This window comes from Carcharodon carcharias, chromosome 18, assembly GCF_017639515.1.
Source record: "Carcharodon carcharias isolate sCarCar2 chromosome 18, sCarCar2.pri, whole genome shotgun sequence".
Lineage (NCBI taxonomy): Eukaryota > Metazoa > Chordata > Chondrichthyes > Lamniformes > Lamnidae > Carcharodon > Carcharodon carcharias.
In genome coordinates, this window is record NC_054484.1 from 37,486,068 (window position 1) to 37,507,858 (window position 21,791).

The 21,791-nt window shown below is 43.8% G+C and overlaps 1 protein-coding gene across 3 annotated transcripts in view; it reads left to right on the forward strand.

Moving 5' to 3' along the window:
• The window catches only part of LOC121290969 (NXPE family member 3-like), a 100,305-nt gene that overhangs the window by 37,234 nt on the left and 41,280 nt on the right, over nt 1–21,791 (forward strand). For all 3 annotated transcript variants that reach the window (XM_041212049.1, XM_041212050.1, XM_041212052.1), the window contains exon 4: nt 1,726–1,799. In XM_041212049.1, the coding sequence (XP_041067983.1) occupies nt 1,726–1,799 (74 nt within the window). The remainder of the gene's footprint in view (nt 1–1,725; nt 1,800–21,791) is intronic.

Here is a 21,791-nt window from a genome sequence, read left to right on the forward strand (position 1 = left end):
GGTCAGCTTGCCATTTTGCGGAGAGACAGCAACTAGAGGTCAAAAGTCTCTACAGTTCACTGTGCAGGAATGCAGGTAGGAGCTCATGCTCAGATTGAAAAGACTAAAGTCATGAGGATTTAGAATGAGGCTGGAAGATTTGCCTTGCTTGTGCTAGACTGAGAAACTACAGGGAAAACCGCTTAGCGTGAAAGGCAGTTTTGACATTAAAAGTTACCAGGCTGAGAAAGAAAAAGAATGGAAGTAAACCCTGAGGACCGATGCAGTTGCTAAAGTGGAGTTATTGAAAAAAATCCCAGAGGGAAACTTTAAACAACTGTCATAACCAATAATTTTAAGTGTTATCTTTGAGATGTGACTCTAAACTCAGAAATCAGACTACTGGTTCTCAAGGTTTTACATTAAACTAAATGAAACATTTTATAAATTTACACAGGTTAAAATATACGTACACGTGGCTACAAATTACTACTATCACAGTAGTAACTTTTAACAAATTCCTAAACTAACCTCCATTAAGGCAACAGCAAACCATAGATTTAAACAGACACCAGGCAACGTATTTTCACCTTACAAATTCAAAGTGAGGCTCTTTTCACTGTGGGGCCAGTTGGAGGCTTGCAGCTGCCTTTTGATCTTACATTGCCTCTGCTCTGTCCACCGGAAAACTACGGAAGTTATACCTACCAGTCCCATTGAATGTTAATCCTCATTGCATCAACAACCTTTTTGAACTTCACCTTTTAATAATGAACCCCCTTTCATAAGAACAATTTTATTAGTAATATAAACATATTGCTTGGTAGCTGGTAGAAAGGGGTCAATTTTCACCCCACTTCTTGAATGCTCTATTCAAAAGTTGTAAGTGCACGCTATCTCTCTTCCATATCGAAACTACTACCCTTTGGATTGAGTCAAGGGACAGTGTAAAGTATATCTCTCAAATGGGTTTCTCAGCTGTATTAAAATTAAAAGAGGAAAGCTTTGTTCTGTAATTTAAACTATAAGTTGCCTTCAAAAATGATGTTTCATCATGGTACTTTTAGTCAGTTCTGTGGAAGGGTCTTAAAGACTCAAAACGTCAACTCTTTTCTTCTCTGCCGATGCTCCCAGACCTGCTGAGTTTTTCCAGGTAATTCTGTTTTTGTTTTATGCTTTTAGTCTGTTATAGTAAGTTTTAAAATGTGAAATCTTGTCATGTCATGCTTTCAGCTATGAACCGGAAGTTTGAATTTCCTCTTTAAGAGTTATTGGCCTCCACAAGGTCCATAACAAAATTTTAGGCTTGAGTCAGGCGAGTGCTTCAATTATCCAAGTGAACTGCAGCATTAAATAGCCAAAGAGATGTATATAAGGGGCAAGTGTGTCACTTTGTCTTTCGTCCATCAGGCTGAGGGAGTTAAATTTTTTCCTTTGGTAAGGAAAGAAGCCTTGATTATAAAATAGCTGGACAGGGCTTGCTGTTCACATATATAGCCAATCAATGCGCTGCCTGAAACCAGCCAGAAGAGACTATTGATCACCGGGTGGGGGTATAATCATAGACAAAGGAAACAGCCCTTGGATCTCTCATGGCTACGTGGTTTGGGAGGGGCCTGTGATTTCAAGACTGTGCTTCCAAATGATAACATGCACCCTTATATTCCCGAGTTTCATGCCTTATGAAATTTTCACTTGTTACCAGTCATGTATGCAATTGTTTAACATGCAATAATATATTTTCAGTGGGGTCAATGTCAAGAAGTCCATATTACCCAGTGGTGCAGCTTATGTAATTGTAAAGCCTTCATCTCACACAGGTAAGAAAATGACTAGCAAAATAGAGGTTTAATGTGTTGCAGGACAAGTAAGAAGAATGTTGGCGTAATTCTTCACTGTAGATACTATCTTGGATTCCAAAGCTTTAACTTACTATAAAAGGGGAAGTTATAGCAGTGACAGAACAGTGAACTATTTGTTCTCAATGGCACAGCAGCAACATGTGGGCATCTTTGGAGTAATTCAGCAGGAGGGTTGGCCCTCTTTGGAATTCCGGTAAAATTAGTCTCATGGAAGGCTATTGCCAACTATGTCAATGCAGCCACCCAGGTCCTTCATATCAGCTGCAAGCAGAAGTTATTCACTGGTATTGGGAAGAAGATGATGGTAAATCCTTAATGTTCTTTAGAGAAGGAAATCTGCCATCCTTACATGGAGTGGCCTACATGTGACTCCAGGCCCACAGCAATGTGGTTGGCTCTTAAGTGGCTCACAACCATTCAGTTGTATCAAACTGCTACTAAGCCTTAAAAAAAAAATTAGACTGGATGGACCAGCCAGCATCAACCTAGGCACCTGAAATAAAATTGAGAGAGCAGTCCCACAGACTAGTCAAGCAACAATCTGACATAGTCACACTCATGGACATGTACCTTACAGAACATGTCCAAGACACCACCATCACCATCCCTGGGTATGTCCTGTCCCATCAGCAGGACAAACTTATCAGAGGTGGCAGTACAGTGGGATACAGTTGGGAAGGAGTTTCCCTAGTAGTCATCAATGTTGACTCCAGACGCCATGAAATCTCATGGCATCAGGTCAAACATGGGCAAGGAAGCCTCCTGCTGGTTACTGTCATGGTAATAGTTGATTGTGGTAGTGGACTCCAGTATTAGATACTATACAGTACTCTGAATGAGATTGGGGGGGGGGGGGGGGGGGGGGGGGGGGGGGGGGGGTCACCTGACCTGGGGGTTGAAGGTCAGATAGCAACTTGCCTTGATAGAAATCAGTTACTGAGAGATGTGTTTACGTTAGTAAAATGTGTTGTAAATAAAGTTAGCTCAGCTACAATGTCAACAGTCTGTGTGAACCATTGAAACAGAAAACAAGACATGGTGTCAGAAGTAAACAAAATGCAACAATAGAGGTTCTGATACCACTGACAGACCTCAGTTTGGAGGGAAATCTCGCCGAAAACTTGAGGAGGTTTCGGCAGCAATTTGATCTGAACCTCACAGTGATGAGCAGTGATAAAAATGACCCTCAGGTACAGTCTTCCAATTCCCTTCACATAGCGGAGGAAGAAGCCCTTGAACTCTATAACACAATCACATTTGAAAGTGATGAGAAATGAAATGACTTGAAAGAAATAATGGAAAAATTCAAAGCCTTCTGCTGCCCTAAAAAAAATCACGTATGAAAGATGCTGATTTTTTACGTGCACGCAAGGCAGTGACAACATTAGTCATTATGTAACTGAGCTGAGAAAATGAACTAAATCATGTGAATTTGGAGAGCTTGGAGAATCACTCATCCAAGATAGAATAATTTGCAGGGTCGCAAATGATAGTCTGAGAGAATGGCCTTTGAGAGAAGTTGATCTCACACTGGAGAAAGCAATACATTTCCGCAGAGCGGCAAGGACAGCAAAATAACAGATTAAACAGATGACCAGAAGATGATAAGCCGCACACGGTCAAGCAGTTAGATGCAGTTAAAAAGAAACAGCCCCAAGAAAGCACAAATAGACAGCCTGAACATAAAAAGAACAAAACTGCCAATAAAATATTTAGATGTAACCGATGCAGAACAAAGCATTTACCACATAGTTGTCCAGCCTATGGAAAGCAGTGTAAGAACTGTGATAAACTTTGCTAAGATGTGTAAAGCGAAGAAAGTGCACACTGTTGCAGATGATGACACACACACTGAAACTGAACTTTTCATTGATGCAGTAAGAACAAATTCCAAAGAAGACGAATGGAAGGTTGATTTAAAAATTGCCAGCATGATGGCAAATTTCAAGCTTGACACAGGTGCACAAGCAAATGTCATTCCCATAAGCCTATATTGTAAGGTAAACAAAGAAAAACAGCTAACTAAAAGAAAAGTGAAGCTGTCTACTTCTACAGCAGTTTTAACACCTGTATAAGGCAAGTGCACACTTAAAGTGAACTACAAAAAGCAGTCTCATTCATAGTGGTGAAAACTGATACAAAACCCATCTTGGAGTCAAAGTTTGTGAAAATCTGAAGCTAATCAAGAGAATAATGACTGTCACCACTGATGGCACCCTGAATGATTTAAAAGCAAAAAACTGCAGATGCTGGAAATCCAAAACAAAAATAAAAATGCCTGGAAAAACTCAGCAGGTCTGACAGGACCTGCGGAGAGGAACACAGTTAACGTTTCGAGTCCGTATGACTCTTCAATAGAACTAGGGAAAAATAAAAAAGAGGTGAAATATAAGCTGGTTTAAGGGGGGCGGGGTGGCATGGGACATGTAGAGCTGGATAGAGGGCCAGTGATAGGTGGAGATAGCCAAAAGATGTCATAGACAAAAGGTCAAAGAGGTATTGAAGGTGGTGATATTATCTAAGGAATGTGCTAATAGGTGACATTAAGGGTAGAAAGCAGGATGAGCAAGGTACAGATAGCCCTGGTGGGGTTGGGGTGGGGGGAAGGGATTAATATAGGCTAAAAGGTAGAGATAAAACAATGGATGGAAATACATTTAAAAATAATGGAATAGGTGGGAAAAGAACAATCTGTATAAATTATTGGAAAAAAGGGGTATCGGAAAGGGGGTGAGGATGGAGGAGAGAGTTCATGATCTAAAATTGTTGAACTCAATATTCAGTCCAGAAGGCTGTAAAGTGCCTAGTCAGAAGATGTGGTGCTGTTCCTCCACTTTGCGTTGGGCTTCACTGGAACAATGCAGCAAGCCAAGGATGGACCTGTGGGCATGAGAGCAGGGTGGAGTGTTGAAATGGCAAGCAACAGGGAGGTCTGGGTCATGCTTGCGGACAGACCGAAGGTGTTCCGCAAAGCGGTCACCCAGTCTGTGTTTGGTCTCTCCAATGTAGAGGAAACCACATTGGGAGCAGTGAATGCAGTAGACTAAATTGAGGGAAGTGCAAGTGAAATGCTGCTTCGCTTGTAAGGAGTGTTTGGGCTCTTGGATGGTTAGGCGAGGGGAAGGAAAGGGACAGGTGTTGCACCTTCTGCGGCTGCATGGGAAGGTGCCGTGGGAGGGGGTTGAGGTGTAGGGGGTGATGGAGGAGTGGACCAGGGTGTCCCGGAGGGAACGATCCCTGTGGAATGCTGGCAGGGGGAGTGAAGGGAAGATGTGTTTGGTGGTGGAATCATGCTGGAGTTGGCGGAAATGGCGGAGGATGATCCTTTGAATGCGGAGGCTGGTGGGGTGAAAAGTGAGGACAAGGGGGGCCCTATCACGGTTCTGGGAGGGAGAGGAAGGTGTGATGGTGCATGCACGGGAGATGGGCCGGATGCGGTTGAGGGACCTGTCAACAACCGTGGGTGGAAAACCTCGGTTAAGGAAGAAGGAAGACATGTCAGAAAGTGGCATCATCAGAACAGATACGACGGAGGCGAAGGAACTGAGAGAATGGGATGGAGTCCTTACAGGAAGCGGGGTGTGAGGAGCTGTAGTCAAGGTAGCTGTGGGATTCGGTGGGCTTGTAATGGATATTGGTGGACAGTCTATCATCAGAAATTGAGACAGAGAGGTCAAGGAAGGGAAGTGTCAGAGATGGACCTTGTGAGAATGATGGAGGGGTGGAAATTGGAAGCAAAATTAATAAATTTTTCCAGGTCCCAACGAGAGGATGAAGCAGCACTGAAACAATCATCGATGTACCGGAGAAGGCGTTGTGGGAGAGGGCCAGAGTAGGACTTGAACAAGGAATGTTCCACAAACCCCAAAAGAGATAGGCATAGCTGGGGCCCATGCGGGTACCCAAAGCCACACCTTTTATTAAAAGATTTGTTCTAGGGGATTGGCTGTCTAAAAGAAGAACACACCATCAAGATTGACGAAATTGTGACACTCAAAATACACTCAACCAGGAAAATACCAGTAATGCTGAGAGACTGACTGAAAGCAGAGTTGGACAAAATGGAGAAACTTCACGTCATCAAGAAAATTGAAGAACCGACAAAGTGGATTAATCCAATTGTAATGGTAGAAAAATCAAATGGGAATATGCGTGTCTGTCAGGGTCCCAGAGGCTTAAACCAGACAGTACAAAGAGAGCATTACCAGCTGCCCACAGTAGAAGAGATCACGTGTAAGCTAGCTGATACCAAATACTATTCAGTCTTGGATTCGAGTTCAGGCTTCTGGCAGGTCAAGCTGGATGAACGCACTCCAATCTCTGTATCTTCAGCAAATCATATGGGCGATACAGGTTTTTACATTTATCATTTGGTATTAATTCAGTACCGGAGGTGTTCCTCAGAACAGTTGTTTGAAGGGTTAAAGAGTGTGGAAACCTATATCGACGATGTGCTAGTCTGGGGAGCTTCATGAGAAGAACAAGACCACAAACTGAGGCAGGTGTTGGCCAGAGCTAGAGAAAGGAACTTCAAGTTGAAAAAGGAAAAGTTCAAAATAAGCCTTCATGAAATCAAGTACTTGGAACATGTGCTAACACGTGAGGGACTGAAGCTGGACCCGAGTAAAATTGAAGCTGTCGTGAAAGACTTGGAGAGGTTTTTTGGAATTCTGACCTATCTTGGGAAATTCATTCCAAACATGTCAGACCTGACAGAACCTCTCAGAGAACTTCTACAAAATGATGTGGAATGGCACTGGGAACAAATCCACCAGGAAACTTTGACCAGTCTGAAGGGAACACTGACCCAGGCACCAGTGTTAAAGTATTACGACATCAGTCAGCTGGTCAAGATATCAGTGGATGCTCCAAAGACTGGCCTGGGTGCTGTCCTCTTGCAAAATGAGGCACCAGTGACATACGCTTCAAAGGCAATGACTGAAACACAGCAGCGGTATACCCAAATAGAGAAAGAAATGCTAACAATTGTGTTTGGCTTAGAACACTGTCACCAGTTTGTCTATGACAAAGTCATGGAGGTAGAGTCTGATCATAAGCCTCTGGAAGCTACACTTAAAAAGCCCCTGAAACGTGCACCATCAAGAATCCAAAGATTACTAATGTGTCTGCAAAAGTACGAGGTCAGAGTTAAATACAAACCGGGCAAGGCAACGTACATCTGTGGATAAAGAGGATAAAGAAACAGAAGCACAGGTTCACATGCTGACAGAGAACTTAACTGTGGCTGTAACCAAACTGGACGAGATCAGGGAAGCGACCAAGAACAACGCCACCCTGAGAAAACTGCAGCAGATTGTGCAAACTCTCTGGCCCACACATCAGAGCAGAGCCCCTTCTGCTGTACAAGAGTACTGGAACCTTTGTGAGGAACTTCATGTAGCAGAAGGAACACTTTTCAAGGAAGAAAAGATCATAATTCCTGCAACACTGAGGAAAGAAATGCTGCAGCACAAACATGAAAGCCACCTTGGCATAGAAACATGCAGAAGAGCTCGAGATGTAATGTATTGGCCTGGAATGGGAGCACATATTGGGGAAATGGTGAATGCGTGTGCACTGTGCCAAAAGTACAGTAAGTTGCAACAAAAGGGACCACTTCAGCCACACATTATCCCAGAGAGGCCCTGGCAGAAAATTGAAATGGACTTGTTCACATTTGACAACAGTGAGTATCTACTAGCTTAGATTATTACTCAAAGTTTTTTGAGTCTGTGGTGCTGAGAAATGATAGTAAGAGCATCACTGTAATAAATCATTTAAAATCAGTTTTTGCTCACCACAACATACCTGAAGTGCTGATCTCAGAGAATGGTCCACAATTCTCAGGCACTGAGTTTTGCAAATTTGCAGAGGACTACATCAAGTCCCAAATATCCACAATTCAACGGAATGGTGGAACATACTGTGCAGACATTAAAACACCTGTTGAAGAAGGTAAAGACGGACAGAAGAGACCCCTACCTGGCTCTGCTGGATTTCAGGAATACTCCATTAGAGGACATTGGATCATCTCCAGCACAGCTCCTGATGGGGAGAAGACTAAGAACTAAGCTTCCAACTGTGCCCCAACTGTTATTTCCACAGCCAGTGGGCTACAGCATGCAGGACCTGTTCAAACTGAGACAGCAGAAGCAGAGACAGTACTTTAATCTCTGCCTGACCTGAACATGAGAGACAGCAAAGATTCAGCATGAAGGGATCTGGATTCCTGCTGTTGTCGCATGAATCACAGGAGAACCAAGGTCTTACATAATACAGACTCCAAACAGACAACAGTACAGGAGAAACCGGAAATTCTTACAGAAAGCAAATGAAACACAACCCTGCTCTGAAACAGAAAGTATAGCTGAAGATCAAAAGCCAGAATGCACCAGTGAAGCCACAGATAACCAGACAAAGCCTGAGAGTCCTAAAAACTATCCAAGGGGTGATAGCAACACAGAGCTGGAGGAGGCCCCTTGTCCTTCAAAATCACCTCTGTTACCATTCAGAACATCCAGTGGAAGAATTGTAAAAAAACCACAGAGACACAGGAATGAGTAAAAGACAAAACAGATTGATCAAAACAGAGCGAGAAAGAATAGATAAGGGACTTTGTGTACTTGAGTCGTATAAAAAAAATTTTCATAAAAGGGAAATGTCATGATAATAGTTGGTTGTGGTAGTGGACTCCAGTATTAGATAATATACGGTACTCTGTACAAGATAGGGAGTCAGCTGACCTGGGAGTTGAAGGTCAGATAGCACATGTTGGATCCTGTCTTGATAGAAATCAGTTACTGCAGATTTGTGTTTATGTTAGGAAAATATGTTGTCAATAAAGTTAGCTTAGCTACAATATTGATGGCCTGTGTGCATCATTGAAACAAAAAACAAGACAGTTGCCATCTACCACACTCCCCAGCTGATGAGTCTGTATTCCTCCCTGTTGAACATCACTTGGAAGAAGCTCGGAGGGTGTAACACCACTACTGACCAAGCTAGCCAAGTCCTAAAAGACATAGCTGTAAGACTGCGGAGGTGGTGAGGGAGCCAACAAGAGGCAAAAACCTACTTGGCCTTGTCCTCACCAATCTACCTGTCACAGATGCCTGTCCATGATAGTACTGGTAGGAGTAACTACCACGTAGTTCTTGTGGAGATGATGTCACGTCTTCACATGGAGGATATCCTCCATCGTGTTGTGTGGCACTAAGTGGGATAAATTTCAAACAGATCTAGCAACTCAAAACTGGATATCCATGAGGGGCCATGGGCCAACAGCAGCACAGTATTGTACACAGCCACAATCTATAAGCACATAGCCCGGCAGACCCCCACTCTACCATTACCAACAAGCCAGGGAATCAACTCTGGTTCAAGGAAGACTGCAGGAGGCATACCAGGAACAGCAGCAGTCATAACTAAAAATGTGGTGTCAACCTGGTGAAGCTACAATGCAGAACTACTTGCATGCCAAACAGCATAAGCAGCATGCAATAGACAGGGCTAAGTGATCACGTGATCACACAACCACAATGGATCAGAATTGAGCTCTGCAATCCTGGCACATCCAGGGCTTGAATGGTGGTGGACAATTAAACAACTTGCTGGAGGAAGTTCCACAAACAGCCCCATCCTTAATGATGGGGGGGCCCAGCACATCAGTGCAAAAGACAAGGCTGAATCATATGCAACCATCTTCAGCCTGAAGTGCCAAGTGGATGATCCAACTTGGCCTTGTTCTGTGGTCCCCAGCATCATTGGTGCCAATATTCAGAAAATTCGATTCACCCCACCTGATATCAAGAAACGGTTGAAGGTACTGGATACTGCAAAGGCTATGGGCCCTGACAGTATACCAGCAATAGACTTGTGCTCCAGAACTTGTCGCACCCCTAGCCAAGCTGTTCCAGTACAGCTACAACACTGGCATCTACCCAGCTATGTGAAAAATTGCCCAGGTATGTCCTGTACACAAAAAGCAGGAAAAATCCAACTCAGCCAATTACCGCCCCAGCAGTCTATTTTCAAACACCAGCCAAGTAATGGAAAGGGTCACTGATAGTGCTATGAAGTGTCCCTTGCTCAGAAATAACCTGCTCGCTGACACTCAGTTTGGGTTCTGCCAGGGCCACTCAACTCCTGACCTCACTTTAGCCTTGCTCCAAACATGGACAGAAGAGCTGAACTCAAGAGGCATGGTGAGTGTGACTGTCCTTAAGGCAGCATTTGACCGAGTGTGGCATCAAGGAGTCCTACCAAAATTGAAGTCAATCGGAACTCTCCATTGGAGGTCAGTCATCTTGTAGGAGATTAATCACACCGAGGCATCATTTTGTCATAGAAACCCCATTTATTACTTGTGCACAAGGGAGAACAATACAGCGAGAGTTATTGTACCGTCTCAAAGCAGAATACACAAAGACTTGCTGAAAAGCATTTTACAACCAATCAGTAAGTTTTGTACATCTCAATCCACTTATTTGAATAAGTTTACTGACCAATCCATGTTCCAGTAAATTCCCATTCCTACACCACAAGTGCAGTTGTTTATAATTTGACCAGTGCAACTTTGATTACATTCGGCCCAAGAGAGAGATACGTGGAATATCTCAAGGCCCATCCTGCTATAGTGGTCAGACAAATTGCTATTGTTCTTCAAGGTTGCAGTATTTTTCTCTTAGGCCTAAGCATTTAATTCAATTTCTTCATTAACCCTTTTAGTATTAAGTGGGCTCCCTAACCCCACCCCCTTTCCGATTTCCCCCTCCCTTTTTTTTCCAATAGTTTATATAGATTTTTCTTTTCCCACCTACTTCCATTATTTTTAAATGTATTTCCATCCATTGTTTTATCTCTACCTTTTATCCTTTTTCGATTCCTTCACCCCACCCCATCCCTACTAGGGCTATCTGTACCGTGTTTGTCCTGCTTTCTACCTTAATTAGCACATCCCTTAGATAATATCACCACCTTCAACACCTCTTTGTCCTTTTGTCTGTGACATCTTTTGGTTACCTCCACCTAGCACTGGCCCTCTATCCAGCTCTACTTGTCCTACCCCCCCCCCCCCCCTTAAACCAGCTTATATTTCACCTCTCTTCTATTTTTACTTAGTTCTGTTGAAGGGTCATTTGGACTTGAAACGTTAACTGTGTTCCTCTCCACCGATGCTGCCAGACCTGCTGAGTTTTTCCAGGTATTTTTGTTTGTTGTGGGCTCCCTATAGTTGTCTAGGCCACCACACTTCCCCCCCTTTTGTCCTAAAAGAACAATCCACCACCCTTAGCCAAGTTCTATGTGTCCTAGCCTCTGGGCTTCATCCTCCAAGGAATCCTGATCCCTGAGGAGAGGGAGGGATAGATAACTGGCTTGAATCAGCAAGGTAGGCACAGGAACCCAGTGGCAGCTCGCCCACCCAAGTGCTACCCTTGGTATAATTTCTCCTGACGCATAGCCAGGCCACCCCTTAACAACCACAAAAGTGGGCTCCCGTCTCCAATTGGGTGTTTGCTGAATGAGGGCCCCTGTATTACCTAGGGACCATATGGAATCTGAGGGGAAAGCCAGAAAATGCATCTCAGAGGAGGAGGGGTACAAATCCAACATTTAGTCCGATTAACTTGCGAGGCGACGGCCTGCATTCGTTGAACCGCAGAATTGGTAGTCCATGCCCCCCACAAGGACCACGCAGAACAGGATCCAAATCAGAGTCAGCATTCTGACGGCTCAGTTAAAGTTCTTGCACAAGCTCTTCTGTCCAAGGTCAGCATCCACTTGACGTGCGATGCGTGGATCCACAAGGGACGTCCTTCAACCTTCACAGCCGTATGGGTGGTGAGCAGGACTTGGAAAGGCCCCTCCCATCAAGGTTCCAAGCAGTTCTTTCTCCTGAAGGTCTTTACCAGGCCTAGGTCCCCGGGCTGGTATTGTGGCAATCTTCAATGTTGGGTTTTTTCTGAGCTTCTACTACCTGTATAGGCAAGCTCTTGAGAGAATTAGTGAGCACCATACAGTATGTAATCATTCCTTCATCCATTGTGTGGATGTCCATTTCTCTAGCAGACAAAGATGGGGCCACTGGGAGGCGCATAGGACATCCCATTACAACCTCATAAGGAGAGAGGGTGGTGGTACGGTTAGGGTGACAGCGCATAGTTATGAGCGCCAAGGGTAGAGTTTCAGACCATTTCAAACCGGTTTCTTCACATAATTTAGCTAGTTTGTTTTTCAGAATACCATTTTGTCTTTCTACACCCCAGTAGACTGGGGGTGGTATGAGCAGGAAAGGTGATGGTTGCATTGTAAGGCTTTCAACAGTTCCTTGATCACTTTAGCAGTAAAATGAGGTCCATTATCACTCGATAAAATCTCTGGTATCTCAAATCTGGGTATGTATTCACATAACAATTTTACAACAATAACAGCATCATTCCGTCAGGTGGGATACGCCTCCACCCATCGCGAGAACAAACATACTAGAACTAAAACATAATTGTATCCCATACATTTAGGCATTTGTATAAAGTCCATTTTTAGGTGTACAAATGGGCCCCAAGGCTGGGGTCCCGTACCAGCAGTCACTGTGGGCATGTTGCCTGGGTTATGTCATTGACATAGGTATGACAGGTATTACTAATACAATGCCTATTAGCATATTACTATTCACTATACATTCAACATTCATTCTATATACACGTGTTAAACCTCTGAGCTGGCAACCGGTCAAGTCATGATTCCTGTGTCGTGAGAGATTCAATAGATGCTCATTAGTTACCCATAAAGGGACTACCCCTTCTTTAATCTGTCTTAAATTTTCTCGGACTTGTTCCAGTGCCCAAGATCCATAGGTGCTGCAAACATCATTTCTGCTCGCTTCGTCTGAAATATTTTTCCCTATTTCAATTAATTTACTGATAGTCCCCGCATGACTTTCGAGCACGGTGGCCAGGCTTTGGATTAACCAATGATGTCCCTATATTGTAGCGACATCATTTATCAGGCTGCGCTTAATGCGGTTCCCTCCCAAGCCTGATCGCATCTCGCCATTGAACTGAACTGCTTCAGTCATCAATTGATCATCAGAGCCGTATAGAGCGCTTGGGTATGGGTTGAGCACCACAGGGGCAGGACGACACCGGATACATTCAAGACCACGGGTTCCAGCTCATGGTGTACATTACCATACAAAACTTCTGATTAACCAGTACCAAGCCATTCGTCGGTCCTGGATGCATAGCCGGATAAGATGGGTCAGTCAGTGTGGTTTGGGAGTCTTCAATTATCTCTACTCGGACTGTGAAAGTAGAGGTGGGAGGTGGCTGGGTAGTGGCGGACCTCCCATGCCCAATCTGAAGCAAACCCTTACTACAATTTGAAAGCACTTGTTCTCCTATTGTTACATTTATCATTCCACATTGCGTGTCGCATTCGGCGCTGTTCGTGCTGTACCAAAGTTCCTCCTGCGGAGCGGGATGAGCAGTGATGATCCCTGACCTTGTTGCCAGTATTGATACGCCCACGACCAGGATTGTAGATCTGTGGAGACATAAACATCGGCTCTCGTGCTCATATCTACAAGTGCGCATGTATCACCTGTCATAATTACCTCGCATGGTCCATGCCTGTTCGCTCCAGGCTCACCTTGACCATCACCTTATTCCCCATGTGGGTGAGTCCGTTGTTGCTCTTTGGATTTGCCTGTTTCCATATCCTTAATCATCTGTCAGTCTCTAACTTCCTCTCTCAACTCATGTAATTGCCTACTTAATTCCCTTACATTGTCCTGTATTTTTCCTTTCAGTGGCCCTACATCTCCTACTATAATGCCTTCAGATAATTGCATGGCCTTTCTGTTATCATTTCAAATGGGGTGAACCTGGTGGTCCTGCTTGGGGTAGCCCCTAAGGCGCTTTAGAATATTGCGTTGTTCCCTGTCTCTTGATTAATGTTTTTTTAAAGTTCAGTTCATCCTTTCCACCATCCCAGGGCTCTGGAGGTGGTAAGGAATATGGAATTTCTGCTTAATCTCCATAAGATTACATATTTCTTTAATGACTCTCCCTGTGAAATGAGTTCCCTGTTCTGAATCCATCTGGGTAGGCACCCCCACTCCTTCCAGTTTACTCTCTCCTACTGCTGTCTCATGTCAGACCTCAATTCCTTAAACAACTCTACAATGCACCTTCTTATCCTAACTTTCAATGGCTTGGTATCTTCACTTCCAGTGATGGTTCTCTCTGGGAACTGCTTAACTCTGTATCCATCTTATGGTAAATTGTTAATTATTATTTCTCCTTACATTTCAATTCCTGAACTACAGATTCCACATAGTTTTACCTCTAAGTTTTTTTCCTGACCATGATCATCCTAAGATTCTCTTGAGTTCAGTTTCTCTATTGTCTTGATTGTTTAAAATGTTTCCTTACTCTTTAGGCCATATTAACTATTCCATTTCAACAGGGATCTCTGTCTCTAGATCTTTGCTTATCTCCCCCTATGCAGTTCCAATGCCCCAGTTGATGGCCAGATTATCAAATTCATTTCCCTTAAAACAGTTTGTACATTATGCTCTCTTTCCCTGACTCATTCTCCAACTTGCCTCATACCATTTTACACATGCAACAGCTACCATCTTATCTTGTTCAGGTTGCCTGGAAAAGGCTTTAAAATAAATAAAATATTCTCTTAACAGTTTTAAAACAGAAATCAAGAATTGACATGTTTTGCTTCCTTATCTTTTCAAAGAAATCTTATTGTCCCACTAAATTATGTCTGACTTGTTTTTTTGAATTATCCCGGATTCATTAACTCGGCCAAAAATTGGATTTCTGCCAAACTTTGTCAAGGTCTTGAGCTTAATTTCACATTTTGGGAACAGACTTACAAACACAAAAGCTTGCAGCATTTGAATTAGTGCCAATTGTTGTCAAACCTTTTGAAATGAAAATTCCCTTTTGAGAACTTAATCAAGAACCAAACCTCAAATTTTTTAAACCTTGTAAGAACTGTAATTTACACTATCAAAATTAAAACAACCTCTTTTTCATGTGTAACAATTCGTATCCAAGTTATAATTTCCGTATGTTTATCGACACATTCTTTATCTTAGATAACATCCTAGTGATTCAAAGGTAATCTGTTAAATTACTCTGCACTTTACATCTCAAGATTGTCCCAAATTCAAATTACAGTGCTGTTGCGATGCAGATTTCCTTTAATATTTAATTCATCTCTTCATAAGAAGCCCCTTTTTATCCATTGGAACCACCTAGACCTTGTGTTTATGCCATTTGGTTTTCCTAGAATCTTTATGAATTTCAAGTAATTTTTTTTCCTCAGAATTTTAGATCACGAATTCATATGTATTAATCCCAATCAGCTTGGAAGCTGATGATGAGGGTTATTCCCTAATAGTCTGCAAGGGGGTGGTACAAGGGTTGGTTCATCTCAAACAAAAGCAAGCCTTGTTTTATCTTTACTACCTTCAAATTACGATTTTTGCCAGAAACCTCAACTCAAACCTTATACTCAAAACTTTGGAATATTTGAATAAACTTTTCCTTTAATCTAATATGGGGCTTTCGATTCTAACGTGCTCAACTACACACACAAAAGACAGGGAAGAAAACACATTAAAGCTTACATACAAATGCTTCATTGCACACAAACAAACACATAGGTAAAGGTGTGTATCAAAACTCCTTTAATATTGAACTTAACTCTAAATGAATCTTCAAGTAGCAGTGGGGGAATAAAGAGATCTTGAAGGCTCCACCTATAGGGACCTTCAAACTGACGAAAGCGCACATTTTCTCTGCTGCTGCTTATTAATTGCTGATTAACCTCCTTGGGGTACCATCTCTCTCTCTCTTCAGCACAAACAGCTCTTGGAACTTAGGTCAATTCATTTTTTTTTAAGTTACAGAAAATTCAGTAGCGGACTGTCTACCTCCCTTAAAACATATTATAAGCGCTCAGTTCTATTCCGATTAAAAGTTCCGTCTGACGGGAAACTCTATCCCTTAACTTGGGTCCATTTTACACAATCAGAAACATGTTGGACACTTTCAGACCCATAATGGACATACATGTATGCATTTGGGGTTACCTTCAAAGGAGGAACCAGGGGTTTCTTTGATGCCATATTTCCCATTTTTACTTAATAATATATACTTAAAATACAGAAATTACTTACTTTTTCACCTCCAGGGGACTCGAACCCCTGGATATACTACTACTACTTAATCACCTCCTTAAGACTCGAACCCCTGGGTATACTACTACTACTTAATCACCTCCTTAAGACTTGAACCCCTGGGTATACTACTACTACTTTATCACCTCCTTAGGACTCGAACCCCTGGGTATACTACTACTACTCTATCACCTCCTTAGGATTCGAACCCCTGGGTACACTACTACTACTTTATCACCTCCTTAGGACTCGAACCCCTGGGTATACTACTACTACTCTATCACCTCCTTAGGATTCGAACCCCTGGGTATACTACTACTACTTTATCACCTCCAGGGGACTTGATCCCCTGGGTATACTACTACTACTCTATCACCTCCTTAGGACTTGAACCCCTGGGTATACTACTACTACTTTTTCACCTCCAGGGGACTCGAACCCCTGGGTATACAACTACTTTTTCACCTCCGGGGACTCGAACCCTTGGGTATAATACTACTACTTTTTCACCTCCAGGGGACTTGAACCCCTGGGAATATGACTACTAACTTACACTAAATTATTGGCCAAATTAATCTCCCAAATATTAAAAATAGATAACTTACCCTGAGAGTCAGCCACAGGCAGGCAAAGGCAGATCGCAGGTCGATGAACCCCAGAAGCCCAAATGGGGCTGCCGCGGACTGGGGAGTCCTTGAACTGCGAGGTCCTAACACTGGCGCTCCGTGACTCAACCCGAGGAGTTAGTCATCTCGGTGGAACCTCCAGAAACTGTAGGAGATTAATCACACCAAGGCATCATTTCATCGTAGAAACCCCATTTATTACTTGTGCACAAGGGCGAACAATACAGTGAGAGTTATTGTACCGTCTCAAAGCAGAATACACAAAGACTTGCTTAAAAGCATTTTACAACCAATCAGTAAATTTTATACATCTCAATCCACTTATTTGAATAAGTTTACTGACCAATTCACATTCCAGTAAATTTCCATTCCTACACCACAAGTGCAGTTGTTTATAATTTGACTATCAAAACTTTGATTACATTTGGCCCAAGAGAGAGGCACATGGAATATCTCAAGGCCCATCCTGCTATAGTTGTCAGACAAGATGCTATTATTCTTCAAGGTTGCAGTATTTTTGTCTTAGGCTTAAGCATTTAATTCAATTTCTCCATTAACCCTTTTAGTATTAAGTGGGATTCCTATAGTTGTCTAGGCCACCACAGCCTCAGTCCTAGGACATCACTGCAGGGGATCTTCAGGGTAGTGTCCTCAGCCCACCATCTTCAACTGCTTCATCAATGACCCTCCGTCCATCGTAAGGTCAGAAGTGGGGATGTTCACAGATGATTGCTCAATGTTCAGCACCATTCATGACTCCTCATATCCTGAAGCAATCTATGCCCATATGCAACAAGACCTGGACAATATCCAAGCTTGGGCTAATAAGTGGCAAGTAACATTCACGCCACACAAATGCCAATGACCATCTCCAACAAGAGTGAATCTAACCATCTCCCCTAGACATTCAATGGCATTACCATTGTGAGATCCCCCACTAACAACATCCTGGGGGTTACCATTGACCAGGAACTGAACCGGACCAGCCAAATAAATTCTGTGGTTACAAGAGCAGGTCAGAGATGTGGCAAGTAACTCACCTCCTGACTACCCAAAGCCTCTCCGCCATCGACAAGGCACAATTCAGGGGTGTGTTGGAATACTCTCCGCGTGCCTGGTTGAGTGAAGCTCTAACAATAATCATAAGCTTGACACCATCCAGGACAAAGCAGCCTGCTTGATTGGCACCCCATTCATCACCTTAAACATTCACTTCATCCAGCATTGACGCATAGTGGCAGCTGTGTGTACAGTCAGAAGATGCACTGCAGCAATTTACTAAGGCTCCTTTGGCAGCACCTTCCAAACCCGTGACCTCTACCACCTATAAGAACAAGGTCAGCAGACACATGGGAATACCACCACCTGGAAGTTCCCCTTCAAGTCACTCACCATCCTGACTTGGAAATATATCGCTGTTCCTTCACCATCGCTGGGTAAAAATCCTGGAACTCCCTTCCTAACAGCACTGTGGGTGTACCTACACCACATGGACTGCAGCAGTTCAAGAATGCAGCTCACCATCACCTCCTCAAGGACAATTAGGGATAGGCAATAAACGCTGGCCTAGCCAGTGACACACATATCCTGTGAAAGAATTTTTTAAAAGTGTGCTCCTCACTTTTGCATGCACTTTGTCATGCCCATGCCCCATGACACAAACCTAGATGACAACTTGTTCTACCCTATCAAGATCACTGGGTGTTAGGCAAACCCCAAAACAATTCCAATCAACACTTCATTTAAATAGCTGTTTTAATATACACAGATGCCCTATAGAGATCCTTGAAAGCATAATTGAATAAAATTTGACACTAAGGGCTAGAAATTTATGAGCTGCCAGTTTCAATTGTGCAATTCACGATTAGCCCATGGCCGGTCCTGTTGAGGCAGGCAGCCAAACTCAACAACCCAGCTCTGAAGAAGATTCATTCGGACACAAAACGTTAACTCTGTTTCCGTCTCCACAGGTGCTGTCCTGCTGAGCTTTTCCAGTATTTTCTATTTTTATTTCAGATTTCCAACATCCGCAGTATTTTGCTTTTATTTTAGCCAAAGACAACATATGTTTCTGGCTAGCTTAAAAGAGGGCCCAGCAATGTGCGTGGCTAGAGCCTGCTGCTCTTAAAGAGGAACTGCTCTGAGTTTTAGGAAGATGCTATTGCTTGTCTCTGCAGCAACTGGTTATAAATAGATCAACAGGAAGAGAGACAGCTTTCAGTTTGTTGCGTGAACATCCAGCTTGTTGGATGCGGTGTTGGAAATCTTAATCCAGTTGTCAACAGGAGGAGAGTTACCTCCCATGGGAGGCCAAAAGGCCCTCTTTAACATCCTAAGAAGGGAGCAGGTGCATCACCCTGAGGATCTTGAGGCAGTTCAGTTCAGTGACCTCACGTGGGTAGTCAAGGCATTGAATGTCCCTTCTATCCACTAGGGGGAGGTGATGGCATAGTGGTATTGTTGCTGGATTTAGTAATCCAGCAGACCAGGCTAACGCCTGGGGACCTGGGTTGAATCCCACTGCAGCAGATGGTGAAATTTAAATTCAATAAAAAAATCAGGAATTAAAAGTCTAAAAACCCACCTGGTTTCATCCTTATATGTAACTCATTATCATTCACAGCTCCTCAGATACAAAGCAGTCCATGCAGTAAGACCTGGACAATGCCCAGGCTTAGGCTGATAAGTGGCAAGTAACATTTGCACCAATGACCATCTGCAAAAAGAGAGAATCCAACCATTGCTCCTTGATGTTCAATGGCATTACCATCACTGAATGCCCTGCTATCAACATCCTCAAAGTTACCAATGACTGGAAACTGAACTGGACTAGCCATATAAATACTGTGGCTACAAGAGCAGGTCAGAGGCTGGGAATAGTGTGACGAGTAACCCATCTCCTGACTCCCCAAAGCCTGTCCACGATGCACAAGGCAGGAGTGTGATGGAGTACTCCCCACTTTCCTGGATGAGTGTAGCTCCCACAACACTCAAGAAGTTTGACACCATCCAGGACAAAGCAGCCTGCTTGATTAGCACCACATCCACAAACATTCACTCTCTCCACCACCGATGCATAGTAGCAGCAGTGTGTACCATCTACAAGATGCACTGCAGGAATTCACCAAGGCTCCTTAGATAGCACCTTCCAAACCCTATGACCACTGCCATCTAGAAGGACAAGGGCAGTCGATAGATGGGAACACCACCACCTGGAAGTTTCCCTCCAAATCATTCACCATCCTGATTTGGAAATATTTCACTGTTCCTTCACTGTCACTGGGTCAAAATCCTGGAACTCCCTTCCTAGCAGCACTGTGGTTCAAAAAGGTAGCTAACTACCACCTTCTCAATGGCAACTAGGAATGGGCAATAAATGTTGGCCCAGCCAGCGAAGCCTTCATCCCATAAATTAATATAATTTTTTAAAAAAAATACCACTGACCCCATACACTACACCCCGATCACCCACCAGCAGTGCCTAGCTGTCAGGACTCAGGACTAACATTCAGATGCCCAACTAATCCTCAATGTACCCACCAATGGAACCAGCTTCCATGCTTCCTGCCATGCAGGCCCAGACTGCTGCCATCATGGATATAGATCTAATGTATAAAGGCTCTTGCAGGCTAACACAGTCCAGAAACCTGTGCGGCATCTGATTACCAGGATTGCTGAGGTGCTGCCCTGTAGAAGTGACAGTGGCTCCATGGTGCACAAACCTGCTCTCCTCTCTCAGGATGACAGCGTTCATGCTCTCATTGCCATTCCGCCAGTGCCCTTGCTGTTGCCTGTTAGTCAGCCAGCCCAGATGGCAGCCACCAAGAGGAGGTGGTGCAGTCCAAAGCTAAGAACTTATGGCCATCTGCTATCTCCCCCAGTGAAAGTCAACAGTTTTGCACCTGCCATGCTGCAGCCACTGGCTTAGCACTGCTGGGGAGCACTAGGATAGGCAAGGGCACCTGCGAGACAGGCACTAAAGGAATGCATAAGTTCAGCCCCTTTCACATTATTGAATGTGTTTTTGGGTAAAGATGTTATGACAGGGTTTTCATTGTTGCTTTTATGACAGGATTTTAGCCAAGAAGCTGCTGCTATGGGATGTTGTGGAGAAAAGGGAAGATGGGGAATATTGGAGCAATGGTCGTAAATAATGACCCAAAGGAACCAAAGTCTCAGTAGGTGCTCATGGACAACCCGTCTGGAGAGAAAGGGTTCTGGATGCTTCCACACAGTCTCCTTTTCCTAAATTAGCCTCCATGTCTCCAGTGGCAATGCCTGTGTGCTCATGATAACAAGGTTTTGGAGAACCGTGAGTTTAGAGACAAACTAGAACGAGTATTGTAGGGCTCTGCTCGAGCTCCCTCTGAGCGATCCAGGCAGCTTCAGAATGCCAATCGACTGCTCCAAGATATTCTGAATAGCAACATAGGGCCCGTTGTTGGCCCGTTGGACATGTATGGTCAGGTGGTGGAGCGAAGTTGTCAGCTCTGAGTACAGGGTTATCCCTTTTCTCCAAGCAGCCAGTCTCTGGCACTTTGTGGTTGGTCAAAGATGGAGGAACAGCAGACATGCTGAGGATGAAGGTGACCTGGCTGCTGCCAGATTGGTAGGCATTCACCAACATGATGATTTAGGCATGGTTGCACGGAAACTGCATTTTAATGGAGTGGAACCTTTCTAGTTCCTAGATCTCTGCCCTTTGACATTGGGCCCCACAGAGCCACAAGGCTGCAGTCAATGGCTCCCTGGTAATCCTGCTACACTGGCACAGCCATATGTCCTCTCCTCCTGCTTCTGTCTGGTGAGTGAGGAAATGATGAACTCTCCTTGCCTTGTGTTCAGGGCCTGTGTTACCTCTCCAATGCAGCAATAGGTGGCGAACGATGATGTTGCAATGTTGTCTCTCCTACCTGGAAGGACCTGGACATGTAAAGGTTAAGGGGGATGATGACCTTGAAGGCCACTGGCAGCACTATCCTTTCCCTGCTGGTACTATTGAAGGAGTTGGCACTGTTCTATGAGTACCCCCTTGGTGAATCGCAGGTGCCTCATATATTGCTGCTGGCTAAGGTGGAGATAGAAGTGCTCCCTGAAAACCCTTGGTTGATTGGGCCTACTGAG